This window comes from Polistes fuscatus, unplaced genomic scaffold (assembly GCF_010416935.1).
Source record: "Polistes fuscatus isolate 324 unplaced genomic scaffold, CU_Pfus_HIC Scaffold21, whole genome shotgun sequence".
Lineage (NCBI taxonomy): Eukaryota > Metazoa > Arthropoda > Insecta > Hymenoptera > Vespidae > Polistes > Polistes fuscatus.
In genome coordinates, this window is record NW_025113098.1 from 307,431 (window position 1) to 333,551 (window position 26,121).

The 26,121-nt window shown below is 30.0% G+C and overlaps 1 protein-coding gene across 3 annotated transcripts in view; it reads left to right on the top strand.

Annotated features, from left to right (window-relative positions):
• The window catches only part of LOC122517771 (voltage-dependent calcium channel gamma-7 subunit), a 29,325-nt gene extending 8,922 nt beyond the window's left edge, over positions 1–20,403 (top strand). The window contains exons 2-9 of one of the 3 annotated variants that reach the window (XM_043636326.1): positions 1,000–1,909; positions 11,374–11,466; positions 13,279–13,422; positions 13,902–13,990; positions 14,101–14,256; positions 14,465–14,680; positions 14,998–15,194; positions 20,222–20,403. In XM_043636326.1, the coding sequence (XP_043492261.1) occupies positions 1,534–1,909; positions 11,374–11,466; positions 13,279–13,422; positions 13,902–13,990; positions 14,101–14,256; positions 14,465–14,680; positions 14,998–15,183 (1,260 nt within the window). In that variant the 5' untranslated portion in view covers positions 1,000–1,533 and the 3' untranslated portion in view covers positions 15,184–15,194; positions 20,222–20,403. Of the gene's footprint in view, positions 1–999; positions 1,910–11,373; positions 11,467–13,278; positions 13,423–13,901; positions 13,991–14,100; positions 14,257–14,464; positions 14,681–14,965; positions 15,195–20,221 lie in introns of those variants that run through there. The other 2 variants (XM_043636327.1, XM_043636328.1) reach the window with 2 other exon arrangements.
• Positions 20,404–26,121: the final 5,718 nt, after the last annotated feature.

Genomic DNA, 26,121 nt, shown 5'->3' on the forward strand with positions numbered 1-26,121 from the left:
CATCGATATTAATCATTTTGTTACATTTTTGAAACGTTGTCGTACTTTTTAACAAACGAATCTTTCCCTTTTGTGAGTCACTTTGACTTTCTTCTTTTACAATACCACGATTACTACGAAAAATATATTCTTTCCTTCCCAATAATATTCCTAATATTACGATGATGTGTGTGTGCGTGCGTGTGTGTGTGTGCGTGTGTGGATATTAAGGGGTTATACGCAGTTGCGTGGCTCAAAAAACACGTCTTTTTATGAATTTTTTATAGAAAAAGTTTTAACTTATCAATTATAAGTGATGGTAATTCAAATAGAGCCTACTTTTAAGAATACAATAGCGCGTCGATCATGTAAAAATATTAATGCGCACCGCTTCTGTAGATGATTTCCTGAACGTTCTCTAAAAAAAGGCGCTTGGCGGTGATCTCCATTTCGGCGGTTTTGATTAACCAAAATAAAAAAAAATAGTGGATTCTTTTAAAAGATAGATTAATGCAGATATTAACGGGAGGAATATTAAAAATTTGGATTTTTGACAAAATGGCGTCTATCTGAAAAAAATGATTCGTTTTTGACTGAAATTTTTGCTCTAAATTGTAATAATTTTTTTAAATCTTATTCCTCCCGTCAATACCTGAGGAATATATCTAAGAATATTGTGTAAAAATATATAACTAATCGGTTGAGTTATTTCCGAGAAATCGAGATCACCGACTTTGAAAATACCGTTTTGAGAAAAACAAGTTTAAAGTTTCAAAAAGACGTTTACGCATAGTTCAAAATTTTTGTTTGCAGCTTACACGAAGTGAAGAATATTTGCCGGATCAATTCGAAAATTTCAGAGAATATACTTAAATATATGTACATTCCGAAAATGCAAAAAGAAAAAAAAATTGATTTTTTGAAAATTCTAACTGCGTATAACCCCTTAAATTGATACAAACGAGTTAGACAAAAGAAGGAAAGCGAGATAATAAACCGAACGTTTTATTTCTGTTGCAGAAATCTTAAGACGAAATAAACGAGTTGTGTTTTCTGGATCAAGGTGGAAATATAAATTTGTCGGGAAGACAATTTGTACAAGTAGTTGACACGGAGACTGTTCGATTAATCATTCGTTGGATTCCAATCGATGCAGTTTGATTAGGAACGAACGATGTGTTATTTAACGTGACATGAACCGGTCAACGTTTCTATTTCTAAACCATAATACTTATTTTTCATTGGTTAATGTACTCGGATAATACGAGTATTCCATCAATCGCAATTCTCGCAAGTTCTCCTACATCATCCATTTACAGTGTCACAGGTTCTACGGGCGCGTTACTTTCCGTCATACATCGAATTCCTTTTAACAAAGGTTGCGATCTGAACGAATTTCCGAAGCAATTTTTTCATCGTTAGGTCGGACAGGTCGTGTGGGTCAGTTTGAATTATTTGATAATCTTTTAGGAGAATCAAATGTTTGAATAAATAAATGGATAAGAGTTGCGAGGGGTGTAAACAAATCTTAGTTCACGTCAGTGAGATGTTCCCATGAGAAGAGTCGTCTGCGAGGTGATGTCTTGTTGTTGCTGGTGTTGCGACAGCGGGAACAGTACAGCTGGTGCAAGAGGAACAACTGCAACAGCAACGGCAACGGCAAGGGCAACGGCAACGGCAGCAGCAGCGGCAGCAGCAGCAGCAAGTGTCGTGGTTGAGAACCATAGTGGGAGCAACGCCAGCGGGGGTGGTCTCGGAATCGCGTCCGGGCTCTCGGCGATACTCTCCCTCGTCGTCGTCACCGTCGCCATCAGCACGGGCGAGTGGTTGTTGACCGAGGAAAAACTTCCCAAGACCTCCTCCAACGCCTCCGTCGAACCGGACAGCAAAGTCACTTACAGTGGGCTCTGGCGCGTTTGCGTCGCCATAAGTGAGTACATAAATCTGCATTACAAGTATTACGAGAGACATCAAATTCGACATCAAATTCGACATCAAATTTTATTTACTACATCTATCCTACGCGGTAGCATCTTTGAAAGTGTATCGAAAGTCTCATTTATTAAAGGGGGCAGATGCAGTCAGTGGCGTGAATAAAAGCAGAATTTTTAATAAATTTTTATTTTTTTTTTTATAATAATTAAGTTTATATAAATAATATAAGTAAATTAAATATTTGATAATTATTAAATAAATAATTAATAAATAAATTAAATATTTAATAATTAATAAATAAATTAAATAAATAATAATAAAATAATTAATAAATAAATTAAATAAATAATAATAAAATAATTAATAAATAAATTAAATAAATAATAATAAAATAATTAATAAATAAATTAAATAAATAATAATAAAATAATTAATAAATAAATTAAATAATAATAAAATTATAATAAAAAATTAAATAAATAATAAAATAATTAATAAATAAATTAAATATTTAATAATAAATAAATAATTAATAAATAAATAAATTAAATATTTAATAATAAATAAATAATTAATAAATAAATAAATTAAACATTTAATAATAAATAAATAATTATTAAATAAATAAAATAATAAATAAATAAATTAAATATTAAATAATTAAGTTTATATAAGTATATATAAAACTGATTACACAGTTTTTTAATTGTCTTTCAACTTGACTTCCACGAAATTTCAACACAAAAGAATATTAATTATTTATAAAAATATCGTCACCTTTGTTGGACCCCGTTTCGCAAGTACTGCTTCGCGGTGACAATCGGAACATCTTACTGGATCATTTAAAATAAAAAAACAATATATAAATCATTAGTTTAATAATAAGTCTTGTTCTTCGTCAAAGCTTTTTTATTTTTTTTACAAATTAACAAATGGCGACTTTTGGCATTCTTTTTCGATTTTCGATCAAGAAATCATTAGTTTATTGTTAAAAAAAAATCGAAATTTTCCACATAAACGAAAATCCTTCGATGAAGGACTAGTTTTTAGTGCTATTAATAAGTAGTAGAAATTTCATCAAAATCCATCGAGTGGTTATTGAATTATTGTGGTCACCGACTTGACAAACATAGTTTCGAGAAAAATGCAATTAAAGTTTTTTTATTTGGATACGGTATTATATTTTTATAAAATTTTGAGCTCGATGAATGAAGCTTAACTTTCTTTATGCATTTTGATCCGCTGAATCCGAATATCACATTTTTTTGTGGACAAATCGAGCATTCAATTGTTTATAGCTAATTGTTTAAACAATGTTTCAAAAAATTATAGTTTTTCGGGATGAATTAATTTTTTTTTTATATTTTGGGCAATTTCAAAACGAAAGTATTCTTTAAAAAGTCTTGCTAAAGCTCATAATTTTTGAGTTATAAGTTTTTGAAAATATCTGAAAGAGTTTTCCAATGTTACATTTAATAGATAATAAAATAATAGTAATAATAATTTATATTATAAAAATAATTATTTTAATTTAAAATTAAAATATGATTTTTATATAAATAAAATTTTTAATACTTATATTATTAAAGAATTAATAAATTTTTTAATTGGAAATTAAATGTAATTTTTATACTATAGAAGTAATTTAGTAAATTAATATATAAATTTTAAAAAGATCATTAATAAATTCAAGTATGTACAAATAATCAAACAATATCAACAAAATGTCAAAAATAGTACTTATAGAAATACTAATTAAATAATTACTTACATTATTATATATACAATTTTACATTTAATAGATAATGAAATAATAGTAATAATAATTTATATTATAAAAATAATTATTTTAATTTAAAATATTAAAATATGATTTTTATATAAATAAAATTTAATACTTATATTATTAAAGAATTAATAAATTTTTTAATTGGAAGTTAAATGTAATTCAGTAAATTAATATATAAATTTTAAAAAGATCATCAAGAATTTCAAATATATACAAATAATCAAACAATATCAACAAAATGTCAATAATACTTATAGAAATACTAATTAAATAATTACTTACATTATTTATATACAATTTTTAAGTTATAAATTTTTGAAAATTTCTGAAAGAGTTTTCCAATTTTACATTTAATAGATAATGAAATAATAGTAATAATAATTTATATTATAAAAATAATTATTTTTATTTAAAATTAAAATATGATTTTTATATAAATAAAATTTAATACTTATATAATTAAAGAATTAATAAATTTTTTAATTGGAAATTAAATGTAATTTTTATACTATATAAGTAATTCAGTAAATTAATATATAAATTTTAAAATGATCATCAAATAAATTCAAGTATATACAATAATCAAACAATATCAACAAAATGTCAATAGTACTTATAGAAATATTAATTAAATAATTACTGACATTATTATATATACAATTTTTAAATCATAAGTTTTTGAAAATTTCTGAAAGAGTTCTCCAATTTTTCATTTAATAGATAATGAAATAATAGTAATAATAATTTATATTATAAAAATAATTATTTTAATTTAAAATATTAAAATATGATTTTTATATAAATAAAATTTAATACTTACATTATTAAAGAATTAATAAATTTTTTAATTGGAAGTTAAATGTAATTTTTATACTATATAAGTAATTCAGTAAATTAATATATAAATTTTAAAATGATCATCAAATAAATTCAAGTATATACAAATAATCAAACAATATCAACAAAATGACAATATTACTGATAGAAATACTAATTAAATAATTACTGACATTATTATATACAATTTTTAAATCATAAATTTTTGAAAATTTCTGAAAGAGTTTTCCAATTTTTCATTTAATAGATAATGAAATAATAGTAATAATAATTTTATTATAAAAATAATTATTTTTATTTAAAATTAAAATATGATTTTATATAAATAAATTTAATACTTATATAATTAAGAATTAATAAATTTTTTAATTGGAAATTAAATGTAATTTTTATACTATATAAGTAATTCAGTAAATTAATATATAAATTTTAAAATGATCATCAAATAAATTCAAGTATATACAAATAATCAAACAATATCAACAAAATGTCAATAGAGTACTTATAGAAATATTAATTAAATAATTACTGACATTATTATATATACAATTTTTAAATCATAAGTTTTTGAAAATTTCTGAAAGAGTTTTCCAATTTTTCATTTAATAGATAATGAAATAATAGTAATAATAATTTATATTATAAAAATAATTATTTTAATTTAAAATATTAAAATATGATTTTTATATAAATAAAATTTTAATACTTATATTATTAAAGAATTAATAAATTTTTTAATTGGAAATTAAATGTAATTTTTACACTATATAAGTAATTTAGTAAATTGAAATATAAATTTTAAAAAGATCATTAAATAAATTCAAGTATATACAAATAATCAAACAATATCAACAAAATGACAATATTACTGATAGAAATACTAATTAAATAATTACTTACATTATTATATATACAAGGAATGCTATCGTTAACACAATCATCACATGGCACCACAATTTTAAATCGCAGACCACGTGTGCTGGCTGTCTGAAATTTCACAACCCCATTACACTTTTTGCACTTTACAAGATTCGAAATGACCTTAATACAAGAATAAAGTTTATTATTTTATATTCAACATGATTATCTTCAGGTACATTATCTTCTATGTTACATTTTTATTTTTAACATTTTCATCACGTTCCGCTGTTTTCGGATTGAAAACATTTTGTCTTTTAACGGTACGCGATTTACGAATATTATCAGATCTCTGAAGTTTTCTAGAACATTTGCTACGATTCATAATAAAATAATCAAATAAGTTTTTGAATAAAAATATATTGATACATAACAAGATTATACAGTCAATTAATTCGTTTCTTTATTTTCAGCTTTCGATGTTTCTTCTTTTTGTTGTTGTTTCCACGAGACTATTCATAAAATATAATTGGCGGGTCGAAAATGGTAGCAGAGAATATTTTCGAAACATCATACTTCAAGAAAATTCACCAAAAAAATTCCTTTTTTTGAAAATTCTGACTGCATTTCACCCCTTAACAGGCCCGTTAAAATTTTTCACACGATTTTCCTACTACGTCTACACTTTTTTTCTATTATGAGATGTATATTCTGTTGAAATTTGGGTCGAAAACGGTAGCAAGGAATTTTCGAAACATCATACTTCAAGAAATTCACCAAAAAAATTCCTTTTTTTGAAAATTCTGACTGCATTTCACCCCTTAACAGGCCCGTTAAAATTTTTCACATGATTTTCCTACCACGTCTACACTTTTTTTCTATTATGAGATGTATATTCTGTTGAAATTTGGGTCGAAAACGGTAGCAAGGAATATTTTCGAAACATCATACTTCAAGAAAATTCACCAAAAAAATCCATTTTTTGAAAATTCTAACTGCATTTCATCCCTTAACCGGCCCGTTAAAATTTTTCACATGATTTTCCTACCACGTCTACACTTTTTTTCTATTATGAGATGTATATTCTGTTGAAATTTGGGTCGAAAACGGTAGCAAGGAATATTTTCGAAACATCATACTTCAAGAAAATTCACCAAAAAAATTCCTTTTTTTGAAAATTCTGACTGCATTTCACCCCTTAACAGGCCCGTTAAAATTTTTCACATGATTTTCCTACCACGTCTACACTTTTTTTCTATTATGAGATGTATATTCTGTTGAAATTTGGGTCGAAAACGGTAGCAAGGAATATTTTCGAAACATCATACTTCAAGAAAATTCACCAAAAAAATTCCTTTTTTTGAAAATTCTGACTGCATTTCACCCCTTAACAGGCCCGTTAAAATTTTTCACATGATTTTCCTACCACGTCTACACTTTTTTTCTATTATGAGATGTATATTCTGTTGAAATTTGGGTCGAAAACGGTAGCAAGGAATATTTTCGAAACATCATACTTCAAGAAAATTCACCAAAAAAATTCCTTTTTTTGAAAATTCTGACTGCATTTCACCCCTTAACAGGCCCGTTAAAATTTTTCACATGATTTTCCTACCACGTCTACACTTTTTTTCTATTATGAGATGTATATTCTGTTGAAATTTGGGTCGAAAACGGTAGCAAGGAATATTTTCGAAACATCATACTTCAAGAAAATTCACCAAAAAAATCCATTTTTTGAAAATTCTAACTGCATTTCATCCCTTAACCGGCCCGTTAAAATTTTTCACATGATTTTCCTACCACGTCTACACTTTTTTTCTATTATGGGATGCATATTTTGTTGAAATTTTTGTTACAACTGATAAACGTTGTATAATTTTGTTTTATTTATTATTTATGGTGAGGCCACCGGTGACCTCCGAGGCGCCGTAAACCATTTTATGATTATTCGCTTCTTTTAAATACGGAAAAAATTCAGAAATTTATAGCAACGAATAATTTCTTACCCATTTTGACAATAATTATGATTATTTATTTATTTATTATATTGATATATCGATATTTAATTATTGTCATGAAATTTTGATCTTTTTTTGCAAGAATCTGAAAATGGATAGTTTTAAAACAAATATATTTACGTTGTAAATTCAATTGTGTTATAGAAACAAGTAATTCCTAACTAATTTTCCTCGTGATAAAAAAATTAATTTTAATTTATATAATATTTATATAATAATTTATATAATAATTATTTTTATTTTAATCATTTTATTTTAATCTAATCATGTATTTTTACTAACGGTCGTGTTGAGGTCACCGGTGACCTCACGGCAGCCAACGTGTTAATGCAAGCGAACCAGACATCTTCTTGGTTCATTTAAAATAACAGCAATCGTTTGTACGAGAAAACAAGTGCAGCTTTGTATAGCCTTACGGTTGTATTTTTAAATGAAAAACAAATCGATCGATGCACACGACATTCGAGTATCAACCAGTGGTTTTTGAGAAATACTCAAACCTGTTTCAAAGAACGATCAAAAAATATAACAAAATTTTTATTGGAATCAGTTAAACGTTTTATTATACAATCAATGTATTTCTTTCTCTATTGAAGCATATGTATCAAATATGATGGTCCTTTCATTCTGTCAATGATCAAAAACAAATTTGTTCAATAATAATTCTCTGTCAAACGTATCGTGAAAAAAGCTCTGAAATAAAAGCGATCTCGAGGAAATATGATATATCCAATTGAAAGCTTTTTATTATTTCAGATTTGAATAAGGGAATATCTACGCTTTGGAGAATCTACATGATTTTTTAGTCAAATAGAAATAATACATTTTCGATTTAATGTTAATTGCGCTTGAAATTATTTTCTTGAATAATATTAGGATCGATAAGAGACGAATGTTGTTTTTAGATATTTAAAACATTGACGCTTTGTTTCGGAACAGTAATAATTATTTTTTAAAAGCGTAAGCTTAGCTCGAATTGGGCCAGAAAACTCGTTCAACAACCACTTTTGTCCAATTTCTCCAACACCTTTCCCAAGTATCGGCTAAAAATGTTTTCAAAGATTTCATCAATTCGAATAAAAATCTCATATCTCGTTAGAGTAGAAATGTGTGAAAAATGTTTCAGGCTTTTCATTTGAAATAATAATAATTCTTTATTTTGATAAAAGCTGAAAACCGACATTTAATTTCTTATCAAATCAATATTCTGCATGAGGAAGAAAGTGGCAAAACGGGTCTATTCGTTTTACAATTTGATTATGTTACTACCGTACGAACCTTTTTTATCGGAATAAATTGAAAGTAAACGTCAGGAAAGATTTGGAGAAGCACGTTGGATTCGAAGAGAAGAGCAAAAGACATTTGCTTGGATTCCGGATTCCGGCCTATGTTTCTCTGTTTCTCTTCAGATAGAAACGGCTGGTACTCGAGATTTTGTTGAGATAGGGAGAGAGAGGGGAGAGAGAGGGAGAAGGGAGTACCCTAGGTCGGAAATGACTCGTTACCCGGGGCACCGGAAACCACTCTCCTTCTGCTAACCCCATCAGCCGGTCTCGATCCATTTGAACAGGTCTACGAGCGGAGGGATGCCTCTTACTTGGCTGTGCTCTTGGATGAACGGAAAAAAACGAGGAATAGGAATGAAAGGAAACCATTTACCGATGAGCATAGTCGACAGCAGGATAGCTTCTTATTGCGGTCGAACGATCTTCAATCTTGCGCTGTGCTGCGCTGTATTACGCTTAGCAGGGATTTCAAATCACTTTCATTTCTTTCGCATTACTTTTAATTACGTTTCCTTTCTTTTGTTTTATTTTGTTTTTCAAATAAATTACGCTTTATGTAGAGAGTTGATAATTATTCACACAATGTTATTACATTTGTTTATTGATTTACATTCTATTGTCTAGTTTCGCGAATGAATATTTGTGGGCTCTTAAAAAAAAAGCGATTTGAAATGAGCAGTATGAAGTTAGTCGCGTTATAACCAGCTTGGTGTGTATTGTTTACGTTTACGGTATATGTGAAAAATTAGTTAGTTCTTTGATTGGTCATTAGATGGCGAATACCATTTGCCGTTTCTCACAAGTAAAATACTATATTTGGTCTATATATACTCATTAATATTTTATACATGTGGCAATAATTATGAAAGCGGTCCAAGTTAATATTAAAAAAAAAATAAGTTTGTTAGTTATTTTACACCACATTATTTCAAACTAAATTAATTCAATGTAATTTTCACGATATATTGTCAAAAATGAAACCGTTGTTTCATATTTGAATATTATATAGAATTCATTTAATGTTCTAATGTAATATTTTAAATATCTCGAACCAAAAAATATGTGACTTAAACCACTTTCATAATTGTGGGCACATATATAGTTTATAATTGTAATAAACACAGATTTTATAATTTTTTAAATTTCATTATTTGTTATTTAATTGGTTCTTTTTATCTTGTCCAGAAAATAAAATAAAACTATTAAAATAGGTGTCTTAGGAAATTTGGATGGGTTAGAAATTCTTTTTGAACGTTATTTTGATCTTGTTGTACGTTTCGTCCCTTTCATTGGGATTTCATCAGCAACTGAAATTTTTATTATGACTTATTGGTATACATTATATAAAAAATTTTTTATATTATTTAATTAATATATTAATTTAATATTATTTGTTATTTTGTTTTGTTACGCTAAAGAAATGCAACTTCTTAAGTGTGTACTTAAGTATACATATCCGTGTTTTTTTTCTTTTGTTTTATTATTATATATGTATTATTTTTCAAATAAATTGCATCTTATGGTAGAGCTGATTATTATTCCCCAATGTTATTACATTTATTTACTGATCTAGATTCTATTGTCAAGCTTTCGCGAATGAATATTTGTGGGCTCCTTCTACTTATTACGGTTGTACAAGTTTCAATACCTTAGGTTGGCTAGATTTTCTTTATCGTAATATTAACAATGACCTCTCCGCTTGAAGTCGTTACCACCAAAGAAGAGCAACGAGCAAGTTATCCGTTTCTTGTTGTTTCCAAGTAAGTCAGAGACCAAAATCCATTGAAAACTTTCAGTCATTGTCCCCGATACTTGAGATAACAAGAAACGGATACAACCAACTTTGCGTGTTCCAACGCGTAACCACAAAAATACTAATGCCTTAAGCACTTGACATTTTAAATATTAAAGAATATTCAAGAAAATGTTATTATACTGTGGATAATAATTGAGTTACCTTCGTAGAATAGACTTTTGTGTAACAACATAGATTTACATAGATCTCTCATTATCAGATGTACAAATTGTTCAAGTGAATATTATTAATAAAAGATGTAGAGAGATTTATTATTTGTTGATTAGGTTATATACTTTATAAAGGTAGAATTTATGCATCGAATAAAATTACTTTCCGTAAGATCTAATTGCCCGACTCGAAAAACTTACTCTTTATTATTCGAAAAAGACGATGGGAAAGATAAGGGAAAAAATTCCGTTGGAAGAAGAAAAAAGGAAGAATAGGCACCTAGAAAAAGGGGTCTTTTTTTTAGGTGGAAAACGGTAGAAATTGCTTTTCCCTCGCGGTAACAGGATTTCTTGGTGCTTTTATTAGCGCAAACCCTGACGCAACCCTGACGTAACCCTGACGGGTTACGGTTCGGTCACCCGGCACCGAATAAAAGCGGAAAGGAAAAAGGAGAAAGTAAAGTCGGGCTAGCTTTCTTGTACGAACTTAATAATAATTCTGTTAAAATTGCGAAAACAAGGAGCAAACGAGACGACGGGAAACTTGTAAATGTAAAAGAACAAAATATAAAGGTACGAAGGGAGAGAGTTTCGATTTCCATTGTCAATTTAAAAACCAATGAAATTTTTAATAGTTTTCCAATTTTGGTAGAAAAAGTTTTCTATGACATAACACAAAATATGATTTTTCCGTATGTTTCAGGCTCGCGCATGGAATACGAGTGTTCGAGCATTGACTATTTTCCAAACGAAGAATACAGTCCCGATCCCAGTGACTCTACGATGGCGATTCCGTGTTAGTAACGAACGTATTTATAAAATAAAATACTAATTAGCGATGAGAGAGAGAAAAGGTTTATTTCGTCGTCGCGCGAACTGCATACAAAATCGAACTTTACTATGGCGAAGTAAATAAATACGCTAGTAGAGAGTAGATGTTTCTCGCAAATACAGGGTAGAATGATTAACGAGCTGATTTATTTGATCTGCTACGTCGTTGCTTCGTTTATATTTATATCGATTGGTCGGTCTTGGCATGCAAATCTAAGAAGCAAAGAAGAACGCGTGTGGAAAGTTCTTCCTGGCGCAAAGTTTCCAGGAAATAACGAAGGAGTTTGCAATAGAGACCGGAGATTCAGGAGGCAAACTTTCCAACTACGATCTGCGAATTTCCAAGAGACAAGTAACGAGAACGAGAAAGAACCTTACGAGTAGTAAGAATGAGAAACTGACATTCTCTTATGTAATAATAAATTAACCTATTCTTATCGATATGCTTTCCGTATTTCCAACTTTCCACGGCACCTTCTGGATAATATCATCATTTTCTATGTACTATAGTCCTGACAAATATATATACTATATCTGCTCGAAACATTATTAAACTTTCAAATATATATTCCCTTATTTTGGAATCTAAAATAAAGTAAAAAAAAGGTTAAATTAAATGAAAAGAAGAAGTTGAAAAGTTTCTAGCTTTTATGCATTATATATATATGTTATAGGAAAAGTAGGATTTTCAGGGAATGTGAGCTTGTTCTAGCGGTTTTTGACAACGTAGGAAACAGAAGAATTATTACGGGCTTTTCCTAGACATTGTACATAATACTTTGGTATCCTATAGAATATCAAATTACTATTTAAGCAATGTTGAGAAGAATACATTATCGGGTAACAGGCACACCCAACACACGGACCCCTCCCCCCACATTCAACACAACACAAACAAAAGCGAGCATGGGATGGGTTTTTGAGACCGTGCGTGCCACTATAATGGAGCACAATAAGGAACAAAAGATACAGATAACAATTCTTTTGTTTCCTACGTTGCCAGAAACCACTTGGCATTGTTGCCAATGCCTAGGGGACAAGCTCACAATCCCTGAATGTCTCACTTTCCCCACAACATAACAATATAATCGAAATACGGTTTGTTGACGATTCGATTACGCGCGCATTGCACCGAAACTTGCAGATCGTTCTTAAAGAAAGTAGCATTGCGTGGGTCATCCATTCGCATTTTTCTCAAAAATAGGGGACGACCTACTTGGTCGCGGCAATTGGGTGGCGTCAATAATTTAGAGCAGTGGTGTTCAACCTTTTTGGATACTTGGGGCAGCGCGCGTCTTTAGTAAAAAACAAGTAGAAAATATAACAAATGTAGGGGACATCGGAACAAGCTGATACTCGATTAGGACAGTTAATTACAAAAATCTACGGCAAATATTAAATAATACGTAGCTGGAATCGTTATTTTTTTTATTATTTTTCGTTACATTCGCATATTTTTATTGGCCGTATTTACGAATCCGTGAATCCGCTTAAAGTTATTAGCACAAATGAATGTATCTACCTTTATAATCTGATCACGTGTGAGATAATACGTTTATCAATGAGATATGCATTAAAAGAAAAATAAAATGTAGAAAATATATTTATCACTGTTTTTCAAAAATCTAAATATTCCAATACGTGATATTAATTTACGTATTAATTGCTTTTAACGTACTTCCCTGGCTACTAAAATTGATTAATGTTCACGATTGTTTCCTCATTTCTATTGAAATAATAATCTATTGAATAATCTGTCCATTTTTGGTATTTCTAGATGCAGTTACGAAGTCGGCCATGTTTTTCTTCGCGGCTACGTCGTTGCTAGTAATCGCGGAAATTTGTTATTTTGCCGCACACATTACTCATCCAAGGCACAGACTTTGCGTCTTCGTAGCTGGAGTAGTCTTTATAGTTTCGGGTAAGTCATTTCATAAGATTAAAGCAAAATTATTTCTTTTGACGCGTTCGTTCAATTATTATCACGTACAATATTCTAAAAGGGATAAAAATGTATGAAAGGACTACTGTTCATTCGTTAGTTCCGAAAGTATAATATCGAAACTTAACACATTCATTTTCGTTGTGATTTAGAATGACATGAATGCTATAGCATTCAAATTTGAAAGCCAATTATTTGGAATTTTATTTGATATAACCATAAGTTTTTGTAATTTTTATACCTGTAAATGTAATGACTAACTGATTCTTTAAAATATGATAATCTGATTGTCCTTATAAAATGTGTGTTAATCAAATTTTGGATATTACAACTAATTTCAAAATAAAAAAACTGTCACCTTTTTTTCCCTCGCTGAAACTTTAACTGTCCGCGAACGTATTAATGCCGAGAGAAGAAAAATGAAGCTACGTATTTTAGAATTTTCAATACTTCTACAGGATTACTCATGCTGGTTGGGATGGTCATGTACATATCAATTTTCAAAGCCGAAGTTGGCAGCAAACTTAGGCCGCGATCATCATTTCAGGTAAATCTTATCGATCTCGCAGGTATACAGAGCACGTATCCCTGTGCTTTTTATTTTTTTCTACTGACTTATATTACAAGTTCTGAAGCTTGATACTTTTGATATTGCAGGGACCTCCTTTCACGTATAAATACGGGTTTTCCTTCCTGTTGTATGTGAGCGGGTTCATCACGACCGAGGTGGCTGGTACATACGCTATTTTTCTATATATCTCCTGGCACCAACGTGAATTGGTACGAAAGGACTTGAGACGCAAAAATTATGGGGTTGGTAGTATCGGCTACTTTTTTTTTGTTTCTAATGCCATTTTGTGTAATCGTCTACGCCTAAATCTTTTCGCACGATATTTATATGACAAAAGATGAAAAGTTTCCGACGAGTTTAACGAGTTTTCGACGAATAATCCAAATAGAAAACAAAAAAATACCCCAAAATAAACAAAGATCTTTTCTATCGTTGAATGTTCGCGCACAGGGTGTTTATCACTTGGACAATCATCACGTAAATCACGCGAACCATCATGCGGCGTTAGCTCATGGCAACTTCATCTGCGAGAGACATCAGAAGAGATATTTCTTCGGAAGGGATTCCGTCGATTACGTCGATTTCGATGAATTCCTACCACCACCGCCGAACTTGGATCATTACGATTACTCCAGACAGTTTCCAAGAGATCTCACTGCTCTAACGGTAAGGGAACAATCGAATAAAAGTTCTTTCAGTCTAACATAATACATATAACGAAGCACGAGAGACTACGCGTATAATCCGGATCTGCTAATATTTGGCTGCTCATCCTCCAAGAAGTTTCGATCTCTACCAAGCTCTCTTTGTTTCTCTCTCTCTCTCTCTCTTTCTGTCTTTCTCTCTTTCTCTCCCTTCCTTTATCTCGAGTCTAGCTCCACGAAGAAGGTGAAGATCGTATAGGTAACCTTAGCAACCGGTGATAATCCGGCATTTGATACTCCATTTTAGATTTCTACTCGTTCTCGAAAACGACCTTCCAGGTGAGCACGACGGCGGACATACTGCAGCAGGAGGAGGATGCACCGGAACAACCAGACACGGATTACAGTCCAACCGTCCGCCACGAGTTCGTGACCTTTGACCTCGAGGATCCAGCACCACCGCCAACACCCGTCAGAGGCTCCGACTGGGCCTTCGCAGCTCTCAGAAGAACGACTCCCGTCTGATATAGCGTCAGGTATTTTTCAAGTTATGATTCTTTTGGCGCGTTTGGGAACAAGTGATGAGAGCGAATTTTTACGATGCGCGCGCACAGCGATCGCAAAATTTACAGGATGAAGTTTGTCGGTATTTAAGATGCGGGGGCAAAGCGATTTCAAATTAACAACATGAAGTTAGTCGCGTCATAGACAGCTAGGTGTGTATTGTTCAAGTTTACGGTATATGTGAAAAATCAGTTAGTTCTTTGACTGGTCATTAGATGGCGAATACTATTTGCCGTTTCTCACAAGTAAATTACTATATTTGATCTATATATGAGGTACGGAAAAAATGAGGAATAGGAATGAAAGGAAACCATCTACTGATGAGCATAACCTACAGCAGAATAGCTTCTTATTGCGGTCGAACGATCTCCAATCTTGCGCTGTGTTGCGCTTAACAGGGATTTCAGATCACTTTCATTTCTTGTGCATTACTTTTAATTATGTTTCCCTTCTCTTGTTTTATTTTGTTTTTCAAATAAATTGCGCTTTATGTAGATTCATAATTATTCCCACAATGTTATTAAATTTATTTACTGATTTACATTCTATTGTCAAGCTTATCGCGAATGAATATTTGTGGGCTCTTAAAAAAAAAAGCGATTTGAAATGAACAGCATGAAGTTAGGTCGCGTCATAGCCACCAGCATGGTTGGGGTGTGTTACTGTTCACGTTTGCGGTATATGTGAAAAATCAGTTAGTTCTTTGATTAGTCATTAGATGGCGAATATCATTTGCCGTTTCTCACAAGTAAAATACTATATTTGATCTATATACGAGGTCTGTTCAAAAAGTATCTCGAATTTTGAATTCCCGCGGGTTCGTATATTTGATTTTCAATTTTTTTGTGGCTTTATGTTGATACTCATGTTGGTTCCTCACTTATGCTGACAAGCGGCGGGTTGCCACTTCTTACCCCCTCCACTTTCTTATTTGATATCGATTCATTTGTAATGACACAACAATTATATAAAAAATTTCAAATTTAATTTAAGTTGTGAGAGTGGTATCATTGCTTATAATAATATAATATAATAATAATACAATAATGCACTAAAACAGGGTTACCGTTAAATATAGTGGAAAACCTAAACTAACTACTAAAACTTAAAAAATTTATTGCTAAAGATAATTGAGTTGGTATTACTCTTGAATAGAAATGGTCAAATAAGCTCCCTATCTTTTAGCATTGAGTGGCAACCCACTGCTGACAAGTTCGGCCACTTTGAATGTTCAGTTAATTTTTGACAGGTATTTTGCTTGGACGTGTTTTGTCTCGTCTTCGATTTTTGCCTATTTTTCGGCTTTTGGCACCATGATAAACACTCCTGCTAACACATCATTGTTTGTGCGCGAATTTTTGGCCACAAACAACACAATAATGATGCTGCAGCCCGTTTTGTCTCCTTTAAAGTAATCCCCATCAGATATTATAGACTTGCGTCAACGTTTTTTCCAATTCTCGAAGCACTTCAAAGAATCATTTTCAGTGATCTAGTTCAGCTCCTCCTTCGATGCCGTCTTTATCTCCTCAATCGTAGCGTAGCGTCATCCTTTCACGGGCTTTTTCAGTTTCGGGAACAAGAGAAAGTCACAGGGTGCTACATCTGGGGAATACGGTGGCTGCGGCATCATTATTGTGTTATTTTTGACCAAAAATTCGCGCACAAACAACAATGTGTGAGCGAGGGCGTTGTTATCATGGTGTAAAAGCCGAAAAATAGGTCAACATCGAAGACGTGTCAAAAATTAACTGAACATTCAAAGTGGCTGAACTTATCAGCATAAGTGAGGGACATCATGAGTACCAACATAACGCCACAAAAAAATTGAAAATCAAATATACGTAACCCGCGGAAACTCAAAATTCGCGATATTTTTTGAATAGACTTCGTATACTTATTATTATCTTACATATGTGCCGTTTATTTTGAAAGTAAATTTATACTTAAATTGAGATATTTAAGGGTTTGCGTTTCAATGCAATTAAAAATATACGTACAGAATACCAATCAGTTATGCTGCTTAAGTGTATCTAAAGGTGTTAAATTTACAATTCCTATTAAAATAATAGCAATTATTAAGTGAATAATATGAGTTTTCTTACCAAGAATGGAGTTAGGCCACTTTCAAAATTAACAACCAGATGTGTTATAAAATTTGAAAGAACCAAAGTCCATTATACATAATTTAAGATGCTTCAAATTGAGAAAAAACAATACTCATTTTATTTTACATACCTTTATAACACTTTAAATACATAAATTATGGGATTGAAAATAGTTTTTACAAACATAAATTACAAAACAATTTTCTACTCCTCTACATTTTGTGTATGTGAAAGGGATTTAAAGAAATCATGATGTTCCGGTGGTATATATCGTAATAAGTCAATTATGTCCTTGAATTTTGCGGTTGTAATTCGTCTTATATTTTTATACAGTGATGTCTATACAATATTTTCGAACTTTCTTGGTCTACCCCGACGTGGTAATAAATTCAGGACTTTCAAATTTTCGTTCTCATTCATTGATGTCTTATAGAAAATTTGATACGGTTCATTTTTGACAAAACCCATCCAACATATTTTTAACCAGTTTATTGGTTCTCCGTTAGAATTCTTGACCCTTTTCAAAATTGCGTCTTCTAATAATTTTGTTAATACAAAATCTTCTTGTCTCATTTCATGTACAAAAAAGTTATTATCTTTCCGACACTTTTTGATAATATTTTAATAATTTCGGGGGACAAACAGTAAATTATTTTTTTTTAATGCCATTTCTCACACCAAAATCTCTATCATTTGGTAAAAACGAATGTCCTGATATTAAAAATCAATGGTAAATATCTTAATTTAAGTGTAAATGGACTTAGGCCACTTTCAAAATAAACGGTTCAGTTATTCAACTAACTCTGAAAACTTATGTGTCCAGAATTACCGTATTTACTCGGAATATTAGTAACCTTAAATGTTTTATTGATAGATAATTTGAAGTTGTACATGTAATCATGGGTAACCGGAAATAATTGACAAATGGAGTTAGGCCACTTTCAAAATAAACGGCTCATATATATATTTATAATATTATAACAAACACAGATTTTATAATTTTTTAAATTTCATTATTTATTATTATTTTGTTTTGTTACGTCAAAGAAATGTAACTTCTTACGTGCGTACATAAGTATACACAGCCGTGTTTTTTTCATTTTGCCTTTCTTCGACTCTCGATCGTTTCCTTAACTTTGATTCGCCTATTATTGATCGCGAGGCGAAATCTATTTTTGAATCAACTCAGCAACGTTTGTGGAAAGGGTAAACGACTTGAAATCTTGACGTTTAACACTCCGCTCTGTTTGATTTCCAATCTATTTTCTACCGGGAAATTGTAAAAAAAACGAATGAACGTCGTGTAATCGCATCGATAGAAACTAGAAACCTCAATAATTCGCCCTGAAACACCACGCATCAATTGATTTTCTTTTATGTCAAACTCATGAACGTGCCGTATTCGTCCTACTGGCGTAGCCAAAGGGCATTGCTGCACATTCGTGAATCGAGTTTAGAATAATCGTTGTTATGTAACATTCGTATTCGTCATTTTGACACAGAATTGAACCATGGGAAACATTCAACGTACAATCGCCAAATTGAAAAAAAAAAACAAACTCGAGCATTTATGTTTTTGACATAAATGGGGACGATCGAATATGACCGACGAAATTCAAATTAATCTCTAATCGTAAAACTGCTATTCAATTTCATCGTACTCCTGTTTTTTAAAACATCGCCATTTAGAAATCCAAAAGGTCGGATGAAAATCTAGATCTTTTTATTTTTTTTAGTAAATAACTAGATACGCGTTAGAAAGAAAAATCTCGAGGAAAGTTAGAAATAAAAGTAGAAATATATTATCTTGCTCGCATTAAAATGTAGTTCTATATTTGAAGAAATGTAAAAGTAAAAGCCTTACTTTTGTCAGTTTGGCTGGTTGTGAACAGTAAGATTACGAGATGTATGATATTAAAATTGTTTTTAGTTAATGAAAAATGTTCATTTCTCTCTTCCTGGTAGTTTTATATAGAACTCTTTTCATTAATTTAAGTGACATCTCTATAAACATGCAATATGGTATACATATAAATATATTCTAAATGTTCATCTTCAATAAGTATTCGTATTATTATAATAAGCACCATGTTGCAAACAGTGTCCTCGCTTGGAATATTCTCTAACATTAAACATTTGCTATTTAAACTTTGCTTCAATAGATCTACAATTCTGAAGTTTGCCAGTGAATTTCTCGTTACGCTAATCTTCCGTCGAAAATTTGTCATTTAATCGAGAACGTGGATTAAATTGCGATACTCTCGATTCGATTTTCGTCCGAGTAGTAATGAAATATATTGACATTTCAATAACAGAGTTTCATATTCGATTTCTGATTAGATCCAAATTTTCAATAATTCTTAGTATTCCTTATGCAACACTTTATAAACTTTTGATTAATTAGATATTTTATTTAATTATTCTTCCAGGATAATGAAATAAAGTAAAGTGATATCCGCTTTATCGCGTTCCACTGTATTTTTAACTCTATACGAACCTTACTGGAAGAAGAAGAAGAAGAAGAGGAAGAAGAGAAAAAAAAAGGATCATTTATTACTATCCAACAGTTAGTTCTATGTCATTCGTAGTCTCTGGAATTTTCCCTTTACAATTCGGGAAATGGTGTGCGGTCGATTTCGGTAGAATGTGAATCTTTGGAATGTGTAAAAGCATTTCACCAGTTTACAGTTTCTCTTGATAGTAGACGAAAATAATCGACTATTGTATAAAAATACATTTACACGTAACTCTAGTCAAAGTTATTGGACAAGCCGATATATATGTGTGTGTAAAGATTCTTGGACGTTTGCTCGACTAATTTTCTCCAATTTCGCTATCCACAAATTGATTGTCCTAAAGTTCTAATTATCCAATATCTCTCTCAACCGTAGGTATGCGAGGTTGGTGCAAAACGTCGACTACGATGACATGAATGATGACGTCGACGACGAAGACGACGAGGACGAGGACGAGGACGAGGACGAGGATGAGAACGAGAACGACGACGACAAAATGGATGAGAAAGTGGAAAAATCCAAGCGAGAGGAACAAGAGGAATTCACGTTGGACAAAAGCTGAAAATGATTGGAATTAACCGAAAATGGAATCTTTTGTTTGGCCATTGGAAAATCGTAGGAGACTGTTCGAAAATATATCTGAGACATTTCCTTTGTTGAACTTTGGATAAACGGCCAGTAGGAAGTGTTAGAAAATATCGTGAAATTGTGGCACGCGATATAAGCCTTCCTTCGATTTAATCTGAAATTCCTCTAACGCCTCGTAAACGTTAATCGTTTACAAAATAATCGAATATTATATATCTCGCGAAAATGGACGATTTCGAATGATTATTTGTATCCTTTGGTTTGCAATCGTAACATTTGCAAATATTTCCAAGCTGCGCGTTTTTTTTTTTTTCATCTATCTAACATTGTGTATATATTATATGTATAGGTATGATATATACAGGCATAGAAATAAATGAAAAGTAATCGTTCTATCTTATATACAGGCTGTCAGAGTTTTTTCTTTCTTGAGGTATGAATAGGATAAGTAGGAACCCTGACACCCTGTACAATCAAAGTCTTCAATGAGATCGCGTCATTTCGTCGTATCGGCGAAAACCGTCCTATGATCCAGTAAGAAGACAACAAAATATTCTACTTGTATCGATGACTAATGTTTTTTTCTTTTCTTTCGTCGGTAATAAAATACAATGAAATACAAATGCAATGTACAATTTTGCTAATTCGGAGCAACGTATCCAAAAGATGACTGATATTTATAATAATAAACAAATTCAAATGTATTTTGTTGGAGGCCTAGTAAATATCTAATGGAATTAATATTGCAATATAAATGTACCCACTTTGTTTCTTGTTCGTATATTACAATGAAATGCTAAAAATGTACAATTTTGCTAATTCGGAGCAACGTATCCAAAAGATAACTGATATTTATAATAATAAACAAATTCAAATGTATTTTGTTGGAGGCCTAGTAAATATCTAATGGAATTAATATTGCAATATAAATGTACCTAAGATCGACTTATTTTGTTCTTTTTGCTGAAATCATTCATTCTGATTCATTTTTAACATCAACGTTCGTTTACATTACGTTATGTTACTTTGTTTCTTGTTCGTATATTACAATGAAATGCAAAAAATGTACAATTTTGCTAATTCGGTGCAACGTAACCAAAACATAACTGATATTTATAATAATAAACAAATTCAAATGTATTTTGTTGGAGGCCTAGTAAATATCTAATGGAATTAATATTGCAATATAAATGTACCTAAGATCGACTTGTTTTGTTCTTTTTGCAGGAATGATTCATTCTGATTCATTCTTAACACCAACGTTCGTTTACATTACATTATGTTACTTTGTTTCTTGTTCGTATATTACAATGAAATGCAAAAAATGTACAATTTTGCTAATTCGGAGCAACGTAACCAAAAGATAACTGATATTTATAATAATAAACAAATTCAAATGTATTTTGTTGGAGGCCTAGTAAATATCTAATGGAATTAATATTGCAATATAAATGTACCTAAGATCGACTTGTTTTGTTCTTTTTGCAGGAATGATTCATTCTGATTCATTCTTAACACCAACGTTCGTTTACATTACATTATGTTACTTTGTTTCTTGTTCGTATATTACAATGAAATGCAAAAAATGTACAATTTTGCTAATTCGGAGCAACGTAACCAAAAGATAACTGATATTTATAATACTAAACAAATTCAAATGTATTTTGTTGGAGGCCTAGTAAATATCTAATGGAATTAATATTGCAATATAAATGTACCTAAGATCGACTTATTTTGTTCTTTTTGCAGAAATGATTCATTCTGATTCATTCTTAACACCAACGTTCGTTTACATTACATTATGTTACTTTGTTTTTTGTTCGTATATTACAATGAAATGCAAAAAAATAATAGCCGGCTGCTTCGTAGATCGAAGTTAACTTCAATATTACGTACTCAGGTATTAAAGTCGACTGAAACTCGCTAACAATAAGATTAGATGATACATTTATTGTTAGAATCAACCGATTGCTCTGTAATAGTTACGAATACATTAGTCATATATACATAAGTCAACGGAAAATGCTTTATAAGTATTTAATATACGAGCGTTTATTTGAATTCCTGACTCAATTGAAGAGCATATTTTCAAATCGTCATACAAATCGATATTTTATCGAGATAAAAAAATGATTTAAAGAAGATTTAACGGAGATCTAAGGAGAGTGGAAAGGGGGGGGGGACGTTTTTTTAAATTTATTTTTAATATCGGGATTTTTCTATGCAAAAATTGAAGCAATCATGTAATATCAATTATTTCTAGCGTGCCGAAATATAATACGCGTGTTTCGATTTTTAAATAATTATATACGAAATAAACTTATATATATATATATATATACAATTAAAACAAATATCATATCAAAATAATTGAATAATTATATCGAAATTAATTTCAAAATAATAATTGTAGAAGAAAGAAATTTGTGATTTTGTAATAATTGTCATAAATTGAAAACGTTTTGGAAATAAGCTTTTCATATATTATTAAGTAAAAAAAAAAAAACGTATGATATTTATTCGTTATAATAGCGCCTATGTACTTATGCAAATAACATCTTCGAGCATGCAATTGTTGATAATTATATATATTGTTATAAATAAGAATTGAAAAATTGTGTAAACGTTTAAATCGCGTGGACTAGCTGTAAGCATAAGATTTCTATCTTGTATCGATATTATAAAAAAAAAAGCATACCACATAATTATACGCAGATTGTAAACTATTCGAAAACCTTCGGTAGGGTATATCAAATGATATTACGAAATAGGTTTTTACATATTTATTAAATCATTTTTAAACGATTATAGAAATCTACAGAATTTTTCTCTCAGTATATTTGTGTACTTAGAGATTATTACTGTAATTCGTGTAACTAATTATTCGAAAGAAACTTTGCGATTACTATTAAATATCAAGTAATCTGCGATAAAGGTGAAATTTTATAAAAAGACAAAAGTATTAATAATTTAAGATTTAAAATATCCCTACTATCTGGGGGGGTTTAAAATATCTTCAAACGACAAAATCACACGTAACAAATATTATTAATACTTACCACGTATATTTTCCTTTCGTATTTCGTTATGCGTCATGAAAAATCGTATTGCCGATCAGATTTGAGAAGATCAATTGAAAAGATTTAAAACAAAAAACAAAAAATAATAATAATAATAATAATAATAAAATAATCAATAGTATCAAGGGGGTATTTTTATAAAGTATATTGTTTAATTACACGAACGATATTTTTTAATCTAAATAATATTATCCGTCGAGAAAAAAAAAATAAATATTATCGAATTTATTGTGCGATTTAAGTAAGTAATTTTGAATACAAATCAAACATTTGTATTGACGCGCGCGTGCTTATAATCCGAAATAAATAATACGATTTAAGAGGACATACCAGTCATAAAATGAATACATAAAAATTACTAGTACGTAATGTAAATTTGTTGTTTGTCTTCGATGGTGATAAGCTTGTCCAAACTTTACTGTTTATACAATAAAGGTTCATCAAAGCGAACTTTGATGCATTGAATTATTTGTTCTTTATCTTTCGATACGAAAATTACTCGTTGACTGAGTATGCGTGATTTTTGTAACATTTAATTAAGTTCTAATCAAACGATTGTTTTTTTTATTTGACCACTAACATTTTACTTTGATCAGTAATTTTTTTTTTTAGTATTGTTAATTTTACGATTAATGTAAATAGGAAAAAATGATCGAACAAAATTGAATTTTTTTTTATACGCGTAAACATATTTTAATTTGAATCGTGAAAAGAGAAGAGAGTGATTACATTTATTTTATATACATATATATAAATATATGAGAAATAAATGTCTTTTTCGTGTAAGGACGCTTGAACAGTCATTTCAATTTGTTAATATCAATTTTAAGAACTGAACAAACGAAGGAACTTTCGAGGAAACATTCTTCGCCAGTTTTCGCAAACCGATCTCATCTGCCTTATTAGATCATATTTTTTTTTGTTTAAACGATTACATTAATATTTATCTTATTAAAAATTATGAAAATATGCTTCATTGTCCATCTATACGCGCGTATTTTGGTCTATTTTATTTTCCAAATCTTTTGGAAGACACATTAGCATATTTTTCGTACGCTAGATATTTCATTTATCGATAGTAGAAGAATAAATATTATTTCGTAAATATTTAGATTAAAGTTTGCATCGATTTTTAACAATAGAGTTACACGATAAACCGATTTTTTTTTTTAGATAAATTTGTACAATTTCTTAATAGATTTGCTTTTAATTTGTAAGTACATTAGATTGTCTTATATATTGCAATATAATTTTTGGATATTTTATGAATATAGAAGAAATTTGACAATTATTTACAAAGGTATAAAGATAGTTTTACTATTATAAAGTATAATGCAATTCGAAAAATGATTATTGTATAAGCCTTATTAAAAAAATGTTTATGAAGGTGAGGCAGTGTATCGATTAAAGGGGCGTCGAGAATTATACAAGTACAACGTAGAAATACGAATCACCCTGTATATAGGATTCGTATCGAAGAAGACCGGTACATCGGTTGCGTTTACGATTCTTCTTTTTTGTTATTCAACACTTTTCGTAAAAACAACAATTATGACCACCTCAAATTTCAGAGTAACAATTTGTAAAAATACATTTTGATAATAATATACGACAATTTGATTTTTTATTTCATCTATAATACGCACATTTCATTATCGACTCTATTTAAGGGGGCAAATACGTGTAGAGGCTTGAAAAAATTTAATTTTTTTTTTTTATTAATCGCTTGTAAAATTATTAAAAAATATAGTCATCAAATTTCAAGTCAAAAATCCAAGTCGTTCAAAAGTTATAAACGATTAAGTGAGCGCCCGTCGTTCAAGTGTCGGAACGCGTGGCATGTAATACGGAACGGTCGAGCTTTTTTCATACGCGTTTGTCTCAAAACGACTTTTTTCGGATTTGCGTACAATCTAGCTTACAAAGTTTTTAACCAATCATTTTGAAATATGGAATATAGTTTCTTTATTTAATTACGCTCTATTTGAACCTGAATCATAAGCGATATCTTTGTTTAAAGTATTTTTTTTATAATGAACAATATATGAAAAAATAGTAAAAAATCATGCTTTATGTTGACACCCTTCTAAAAAATACAAATTTTCATTTTTTCTAGGGAAATGAGGTTCAAATAGAAGATACACATATAAAAAAAAGTAATTTTTTTTTGTAATTGATTTTTGATAAAAATTGTGGCTTCCAAGATGTACGCAAACTGCTCAGTCGGATAGAAACCTAAAATGCGTGAAAGTTGATATCTCCGCTAGTTTTCGAGATAAATCTTTACAAATTTCGGAATATGTTCTCAAATATATGTGTAAAAAATGACCTTATAATATTAATAAATAACATAAATTTTTAATACGTTAACAAAATTCATGAAAATCATAATGAAAACATCGTTTTACACGTATTTCCCCCTTTAAGTTTTGTTTATAAATATATCGCATTATTATTATATTTTTTAAACTATTTCAAATTCGTATTACGCGAACGTGTCAATATGTTTGTCCGAGGTAATAAGATAATTGTGAGTTTATTGTTTCTATATAAAGTATAAAAGAGAATTTCTATCAATAGTATAAACATTCCCAATTGGTAAGATTA